The 9,207-nt window shown below is 53.9% G+C and overlaps 1 protein-coding gene across 1 annotated transcript; it reads left to right on the plus strand.

The window, feature by feature from the left end:
• The first annotated feature begins 244 nt into the window (after positions 1-244).
• Positions 245-9,004, plus strand: NKX1-2 (NK1 homeobox 2). Its single transcript, XM_007478340.3, has 2 exons — positions 245-1,048; positions 2,883-9,004. Exons 1-2 carry the CDS (start codon positions 832-834, stop codon positions 3,704-3,706), a joined length of 1,041 nt encoding a protein of 346 aa, XP_007478402.2. The 5' UTR covers positions 245-831; the 3' UTR covers positions 3,707-9,004.
• Positions 9,005-9,207: the final 203 nt, after the last annotated feature.

Raw genomic sequence — 9,207 nt, forward strand, 5'->3', positions numbered from 1 at the left:
CAATGATCAGTGCGATCCCCAGAACTCTGCAGCATCTGGGAGGTGTCTGGGGTCCAAGAGGGAAGGTGGCTATGGCACCCTCTGAAGCTGGGAGCCCCCCCCAGTATGGGGGGGGTGTGTGTGGGGAGATGTGGAGAGCTGGGAAGCTGAGGTTCGCCCGGGTCGATTTCTTCCTCCCGGCTGCTTCCTCACCAGCTCCCAGCCCAGACAATGTCCACCCAGCGGCGATGAAAGCGGCTGTCTGCTCTGCTCCTCCGAGGTGGGCGTCCCGAACCTGCCCAAGCGCGCTGGGAGGAAGGAGAAGAATCATCATCCCGGGCTGGGGCCCAGATTCCTCCGAACGTCCCCCTCCCCTGATCCCCAGCACCCACAGCATTCCTGGAAAAGCTGGACTGGTCAAAGACGCCGGGAGCCTCCGAGGGTGCAGACCCCAAGCAGCTGCGCGCCAGGGCCCTCAACCCCTGGGAGGGAGTGTTTGCCGAACGCCCCTTCGAAAGCCAGCCCCTGCCCCCGCCCCCCATCCCCCTCCACGTGGCCGGAGACCCTAGAGCTCAGCGCGTGCCAATCGCCGCGCGGCCCCCCGCCTTCCCCTCCCCCAAGGCTTTTCACTTGGCAGTCCTCCCCCTCCTCCCTCTCCTTCTCCTCCGGGAGCCCCGGCCTCAGTCTCGGCAGCACCGCACCAAGGTGCGCTCTCGGCCCGCATCCGTCCCTCTGTCCGTCGGTCCAGCATCAGTCCATCCTAACAGCGACGACCCCCCTGGACCTCCAGCCCCATCTACTCGGCGCCGTCTCTCCCCCGAGTCTCTGGGCATCTCTCCGAGGACCGCGAGCATGCTGGCATGTCAGAACAGCGGGGCCAAAGTGGCCCCTGGCCACCACAAGATCTCCTTCTCCATCCTAGACATCCTGGACCCGCAGAAATTCACCCGGAGGAGGGGCCCCGGAGCCCGGGGTGGCCTCTGCGCCTCCCGCGAGCAAGAGAAAAGTTTGGGGCAGACGGAGGCTGCCGAGATGGAGCCCGGCAACCAGAGCGAGGCCGAGATCTCCGGTAAGGATGTCGGGAGCGCCAATGCCCCAGGCCTGCGGCTACTCTTTCCTCCCTCCCTCCCTCCCTCCCTTCCTCCCTGTCCTGCCAGGAGCTGAGGGGTGGCTGGGGGTGGCCGGGGGTCTAACTTTTCACCTGCCACTTGCAGGTTGTTGTCCCCCCTAGAAACGTCAGGCCACGGAAGGAGAGTAGGAGGGAGTGGATTGTCTATGAAGATGCCAGAGCAAGCCAGACCAGAACAGGAAAAAAGAGAAGGGAGGGGCGGGAGCGGGGCGGGGGTCCCAGGCTGGCCAGCTGCGGAGGGAGGGAGCCAGCGTTTGGTCCAAGATGTCTGTCCCACTGGAGCTGTGAGGGAGTCAGACTCCGTGGCTGGAGATGGATACACCTGCCAGGCATTGTGGGGAGAAGAGGGATGGAGATGGAGGGGGAGCCAGTGACCAAGTTCACTTCTGGCACGCTCTGGGAGCCAAGTTCCTTTGGCCAACTTCCTCGGCCAGAATGCCAGCCCTGGGCCATTGGCTGCCTTGAGGAAGTGGGTTCCTCTGGACCCCTTCCTTTTGTCTTTCCCCAACCGCAGAGAAGGAAAGGGGAGGGAACGTCCTGATACCATCATTTGGGGAATGGATGGGTGGGCGGTGGTGAAAGAGAGGGCCATCCCGAGATGCGGGGTACTGGGCGGGGGCAGTGGGCGCAGAGTGAGTCCAGCCCGGGGGAGAAGAGGGGAAAGGCGGGTGGTGGATCTCAGTCCCCCCTCCCCCAGCTCCCCAAGCCCTGGAAGTGGGCAGACCCAAAGTTGAGCCGCAATTGTCTGGGGTCTGGATGCTTTCGGCCAAGGGAGATTGGGCTTGGGACAGCCAGGCCAGGCCCGATAATTGTCCAGGTCGCCTCTCGGAGGGGGCCGAGCTCCCCCCCCATTGATCGATATTCTATTACTGCCTCCCGCATATCTCCTTCCCACAGCTTGCAGGTGCGCACTTCAAACCCCCTTTGCCTGTCTGATCCGAATATTGCTCGATTAAAACTTACCTTTAATAGATGACATCTATCGATCCGGCCCCTCACAAATCTGAAACTCTATTAACACGGCGGGGAGAGAAGATGGGAGAGGGGGAAGGAGGGGATCTTAATAACTTCTTTTTTTTTTAATTGCTTCCAAATCTCTGACGGTCACAGACCAAAATCGGCTCCTCGGGACTTGGGAGACGAACCCTCCCGAGCAGCTGACATCTCCAGGTCTTATTGCAATAAGAACTTCCCCTCCCCCGGCCCCTACACTGCCTCTGCCTCCTAACTTCGCCCCCAGCTGCCTTTAGCCCTCTTTTGGAAGGGAGACCTCCAATATACCAGCAAGGGCTAAAGTTTAAGCTGCCCCAGATTCCACTTACATCCAGGCAGCAAACTATGTGTAGATTCTCTCTGAACCTCAGTTTACTCCTCTGTAAAATGAGCGCGGTGGACAGCATGATCTACAATGGCCCTTCCAGCTCTAAGTCCTGTGGGGTGGGGGATAGCTGAATGACGTTGGCCGATCCAGGCTCCTCACTCCCTAAGGGAACTGAGGGACCTCGTTTTACAGCTGGGGAAACAAGCTGAGGTAGGCTAAGTCAGAAAAGATCCTTCCCTCTCTGGATCCCGCAGACGGACTGGTCTGGGGCTCAGTTTCCCCACTTGTACAGTGAGGAGGTTGGCCCAGATCACGTCTAACAGGAACACAGCTGGACACCTGTCCGAGCTTCTCCGGTCCTTGGCCCTCAGGGCCGGGCGGGGGAGCGCAGTCCTACGATCCTTAGCCGTGAGGACCGAGTCCCGGCTAGCCGCTCTCGCTTCTCCTCTTTAGATAGCGGAACAGTGAGCGTCCTGGCCGGTTCCGTGGAGGAGGAGGACGAAGAGGAAGAGGACGAGGAGGAGGAGGAGGAGGAGGAAGAAGAAGAGGAAGAAGAGGAAGAGGAAGACGGAGAGAAGGCCGAGGCGGAGGGGGAAGTTTCGGGGTTCGCGCGGGGCCGGCGGGACCGGCGGGACCGGGCGGGGGCCGGCGAGAGCCTCCACGACAGCGGGGTGCGGGCGCCGGGTCCAGTCCGTGAGGGTTCCTCACCGCCATCATCACCTTCGTCTCTGCCGCCTCCGCCGGCGCCCCCTCGTCCCCCGAAGCGCCGGCGGCCCCCCGAGAGCAGCGGCAGTGAGGGCAGTGGCGGAAGCAGCGGCGGCGGGGGCTGTGCCAAGCCCCGGCGGGCTCGCACCGCCTTCACGTACGAGCAGCTCGTGGCACTGGAGAACAAGTTCCGCGCCACTCGCTACCTGTCGGTGTGCGAGCGCCTCAACCTGGCGCTGGCTCTCAGCCTCACGGAGACGCAGGTGAAGATCTGGTTCCAGAACCGCCGCACCAAGTGGAAGAAGCAGAACCCCGGCGCCGACGGCCCCGCCGCGATGCCCGCCCCGCCGGCCGCCTCCTCCGGGCAGGCGGCCGGCCGCAGCCCCAGCCCGCCCGGCCCCAGCGCCCTGCACTTCCAGACGTTCCCGCCCTATTCGGCGGCCAACGTCCTTTTCCCGGCCGCCGCCGCCGCCTCCTTCCCTCTGACGGCGGCAGCCGCAGCGGCCGGGAGCCCCTTCGGCCCCTTCCTGGGCTCCACCTACCTGAGCCCGTTTTATGCCCCGCACCTCTGAGAGAGCCTGGCCTTCGGGGGAGGGGGCGGGACGGGCATTCCGCCATCGGGAAATGCAGGGGCAGCGGGGACCGGGGCCTGCACCCCTTCCGCCCTAAGGGTGGTGGGGCTTTGGAAGGACCTTCTAGTCCAGCCCCCTCTCCTGAGCCCCAGGGAGAGAGCTCCCAAGAAGTAAGCAACAGGGACTGGACTTGAACCCAAATCCTCTGCCTCCAGCTCCCTTTCTGCTACTACAGACATGTAGCTGTTTCAGGAACCAAGAGAAAAAAGCGGCTAACCGCTAAGCCAGTGCCCACGGAGTCCTTTTCTCCGCTCTTGGGCGGGTGTCCTCCTCCAACCGAACCCTCCACTTGGAAGCCCCCTGTGTGTGAGCCGTTCAGCCTTGCAGCTCTTACACATGGGAATATCCATCTTTTTTTCTGGGAAGGGGATTGGCTCCTGGGATCCGAGACAGACCTGGAAAGCAGCCGTGACACTGTCTTCCCAAACCCTTTTCTGGGGCCTCGACCCCTTGGCTAAGCAGTCTGGGGGAGTCCGGGCCCCCCCCAAATACCCAGGGCTCCCAAGGAAATCAATCTGATGGAACCCAGCTCCCCAAATCTCATTTGCAGACACCTCAAGGTCACCCACTGCTGATTAAGAAACCGAAATCTAGTGGCAGCTGTTTTCTGAGAGGAGATGTGAGGGACCCCGGAGTGGTAGAGCTGGAGTAGGAACCAGGCGCCTGCCTCCCAAGCTGCCCTTCTTTCCTCAGCACTGAGGCCTCCTTGGGGCCCCTGGATCACTTGCCTTACTCTCCCCTAACATCCCACTTGCCCAGTTGGACTGAGTTGGTAGATGGGATCTAATCTGGCCCCTCTTGGAGTCTGGCCAAGGGAAGGCATGGCACCCAAGAAGCCCTTTGAAGAAGAGGCAGGTCTGGTGAGCAGAAGGATCCTGGCTTGGGAGTCAGAAGCCCTGGCCTCGAGCCTCAGGTCCTCCCTTCCTTCCTGGCAGACCTCCAAGAAGGAGAAGATTGCCCAGGTCCCTTCCAGCTCCAGCCCAGGTGAACTAGATGCTCTGAGCACCCCCAGGGCTCCTCTCTGTCCCAGAACTCTCCAGGAAGAAGGTCTGGCCTTGGGCTGCTTCACCTCAGAGGTTCCATCCACCCTTATGTCTGTTTGTGGGGCCACAGGAACCAGCAAAGTGTCTCGGGAATCTCTTGCCATGTGGCCAGGGCACAAAGGGGGCTGCCCTAGTACAATGCCTGCTGCAGAACAATCCATTTCTGACCAGTGACTTCCTCGGGGGAGCTTCCCCAGTCCTCTGTGTGTGGTTCCCCCCCTGGCTCCTCCGTGAGTTCTGTCAGGAAAGGGGCTGAGTGCCCTGCCAAAGCTCTGCCCTAAACTCTGCAGGGAGCCCGGCTGGACTTCAGGCATTTAGAGCAGCCATCATTCTGTGTAGGGCACCCCTGGGAGAATGCGGGCACTTGTCAGGGAGGCAGCAGCGAAGGTGCTTGGGTCTCCTCAGCACCATCCTTGGTCTACCTATTTTGTTGTTGTTGCCCAGATTTGGCCCAGCCTTCTCCTTATGTTGTCGTCCCTGCCCGTTCCATACAGGAGGCTTCCATTGGAGCCCCCGAGGACCCGAGGAGTGTTATTCGGATCCTCTTTTCTAGAGGTAGCAGCACCAATTGGATTCAGCAAGGACTAGCTCTCTGGGCCAACCAAGGGCTTCGTCCTGGTGGACCTCAGTTTTATCATCTGTCCAGTGGGATTAAGCACTCCTAGAGTACCTTCCTCCCCAGCTTGTTGTGGTTTAAAGGCTCTGCCGACCTTCTGGGCTGGGAAAACGTCCATTGGGGTTAATTGAGGTCCTTGACATCATCTCGACAGCCTTTGGGGTCTTCTCCAGCCCCAGGTCTGTGGTCCTCTGACCGCCTGCAACTAGTAAATGCTTTGTGCCCTGGTGGTGGCCCAGGAAGGGGGTGCGAGGCTGGAAAAGGAATGGCGAGTGTTCAAAAAGCTGTTTTTGAAGTTCTAAGCCTGTTTGGCTTTTGACCTGAACTGGAACTCTGTAATGATTGATCGGTTTTCCACAAGGAAAGATGCCTTTTTGGAGTTTCTTTTCACAAATGAGATCGTGATTGTCTTTGTAGCACACTTTGAAGTTCAAGCCCCCTTCCAGGGCTCCTGGGCAGTTGGCATCCATGGTGGGAATATACTTTGTATATTGCCAGTCCAGGCACAGAGGGAGAAGGGTCAGGCTGGGCTGTGAGCCCCTGCTATGCCTCTTCCTACTTGGGAGGCCTCCATCAAGTCCTTTCCTTTCTCTAAGACTCAGTTTCTCTTACCGTCAAATGAGGGGGATGGGACTAGAGGACAGACACTACCCATTCTATTCAGGCTTCCAAGTGCTCTGATCTGTTTTCATTTGATTCTCAAACACCTGGTAAGGGAGCCTGTGAAAGTCAGGCTCTGGGTGCGGGGCTCTGCCAAGCACTGAGGACACAGAGAAAGACAAAAGACAGTCCTGTTCTAAGGAGCTCATAGTCTACCAAGGGAGACACCATGAAAATAACTATATACCAGCAAGCTATGTACAGGACAAAATGAAGATGAGCAACAGGGAGTCCCAAAAGTCTAGTGAAGGCCAAACTTGTCTCCATTTTACAGACGGAGGAGAGGCTCAGATGGGTGCCATGGTGTCACAGGGGCTAGTAGCAGAGCTGAGATCATGAATCCAACTCCTCTTCACATTTCAAATCCAAGGTTCTTTGGATTAACCTACCAGCTGACTCCCCTACAAGTACTATGACAGTGGATAGGGTAAATGCTGGATCTAAATTCAGATCCCACTTCCACTTGTGGCTTACACTCAAACAGATCACTCAAACCTCAGACAACTCTCTAAGACTGTGTTATAGATGGGTGTAAAGGGAGTTCCCTTACTACCAAGAGTCCCTGATGGATTTCACTTTTATTTGGTTGTCATCTTCCCTGAAAGACTCCTTTAGCTCCTTATGAGGCTCTCAATTTCCCTCTTGCTTCTATTTCACTGGCCAGTTCCATAAGTGATAAACTCAGTCTGCTCCTAGGGAGAAGCCAGACCACTGTTGTCTTTAAGAATCTTATTCTTTGACTGTGAGAGAGGAGAGCAAGTGAGTGAATAAAGGCTTGTCGAGGTTTCATTTATTTATTTATTTATTCCTTTTGGTCAAATGGGGAGACTACCCCTGCCCAGAACTATCTCAAAACAACACTTGTACAGTATTTTGCTAACATATAGGTTACTCCCCATTTAGATTCTGAGGGTCCCCCACCTTCTGTTCTTAGGAATAGCAGAGAGTTCCCTTTCCTTTGTGACCAATAAGATGCTCATTTTCATATGCCTGTGTTGTTATATGAAATATAAAAGATCATTTTAGTCGCTGAAACATTCCTAAACCAGCATGCTGTCCTATCCAACCTGCAGCACATGGGGCTCCTGGGGAACTTGCTGGCTTTTGATCTGTGTGTATATCACCTCTGGGATCCGTCCTCTCTGAAATTCTCAGCAAGGGGACCACCCAAGGCAACATTCAGATAGGAAGCCAGGAGAATATAGTTTTCAGTGTGCAGAAGCCAAGGTGAGGCTGAAACAGAAATTTAATTTTAAGTTTCAGATGAGAGTAAGAAACAGAATAAAGCTTCTGGGCAGTGTTTCATCTTAAATATTGTACATGTCAAAATAAAAAGCGGTTTGGCTGTGGTGGTGGTCATGGTTGCTATTGTGGTGCTGGTGGTGAGAGCTGAAAAAATGGGACAGACTTAATTGTCCCTGAACCCCGTGACCTGGGTTCATTGGAATGATTTGCCTCCTGTGTACCCTAGGTTTTTCTGGAACTCTGTTCTGCTTTCTCCTTTGGTCTCATGATGTTTAAAGTGTCTCCTGACTTTCCAATCTGTCTAAAGAACAATTCTCTTGGTGTGTTTATCTAAATAAATTGGCTTTTGTAATTATTTTTTGTTGAATTGTTGTTCACTGTTGTTGAGGTTTAAAAAATCAATTCTTTCTCCAATTGATAAATGGGCAAGGGACATGGACAGGCAGTTTTCAGCCAAAGAAATCAAAACTATTAACAAGCACATGAAGAAGTGCTCTACATCTCTTATAATCAGAGAGATGCAAATCAAAACAACTGAGGTATCACCTCACACCTAGCAGATTGGCTAACATGACAGCAAAGGAAAGTAATGAATGCTGGAGGGGATGCGGCAAAGTTGGGACATTAATTCATTGCTGGTGGAGCTGTGAATTGATCCAACCATTCTGGAGGGCAATTTGGCACTATGCCCAAAGGGCGACAAAAGAATATCTACCCTTTGACCCAGCCATAGCACTGCTGGGTCTGTACCCCAAAGAGATAATAAGGAAAAAGACTTGTACAAGAATATTCATAGCTGCACTCTTTGTGGTGGCCAAAAATTGGAAAATGAGGGGATGCCCTTCAATTGGGGAATGGCTGAACAAATTGTGGTATATGTTGGTGATGGAATACTATTGTGCTAAAAGGAATGATAAAGTGGAGGAGTTCCATGTGAACTGGAACAACCTCCAGGAAGTGATGCAGAGCGAGAGGAGCAGAACCAGGAGAACATTGTACACAGAGACTGATACACTGTGGTACAATTGAAGGTGATGGACTTCTCCATTAGTGTCAATGCAATGTCCCTGAACAATCTGCAGGGATCTAGGAGAAAAACACTATCCACAAGCAGAAGATAAACTGTGGGAGTAAAAATACCGATGAAAAGCAACTGCTTGACTACAGGGGTGCAGGGGATATGACTGAGGAGAGACTCTAAATGAACACTCTAATGCAAATACCAACAACAGGGAAATGGGTTCGAGTCAAGAACACATGTGATAACCAGTGGAATTGTGCGTGGGCTATGGGAGAGGTGGTGGGAGGGAGGTGAGGGAAGAAAAGAAAATAATCTTTGTTTCCAATGAATAATGTTTGGAAATGACCAAATAAAAATTAAAAAATAAATAAAAAAATAAAAAAAATCAATTCTTTGATAATGATAACAGGACCCAGACATGTTTTTCCCTACCTGCTGTATGATACAGAGAAGAAAAGGAAATAGTCTCTGACCTCAAAGAGCTTATACTCCACCAGGAAGATGCAATAAGTACACCAATAAATACAATAGGGACCCAAAATAGTTTCAAGGAAGAGGAGGGAGAGAGAGTCTGAACACAGGGATTGGTGGGTAGAGCAACAGTTCAAGAAAAATCTCTAGGAGGGGCTCACCAGAACCTTTGATAGCCATGAGTCACACTGCTAAGTCCCAGTGGATCATTGGAGTAGGTCCTGGCATGAATTTAAGGTTAGGGTTAGAGTTAGCAAAAAAAAAAAAAAACAGGAAGGAAGGAAGAAAGAAAGAAAGAAAGAAAGAAAGAAAGAAAGAAAGAAAGAAAGAAAGAAAGAAAGAAAGAAAGAAAGAAAGAAAGAAAGAAAGAAAGAAAGAAAGAAAG

Source organism: Monodelphis domestica, chromosome 1 (genome assembly GCF_027887165.1).
Source record: "Monodelphis domestica isolate mMonDom1 chromosome 1, mMonDom1.pri, whole genome shotgun sequence".
Lineage (NCBI taxonomy): Eukaryota > Metazoa > Chordata > Mammalia > Didelphimorphia > Didelphidae > Monodelphis > Monodelphis domestica.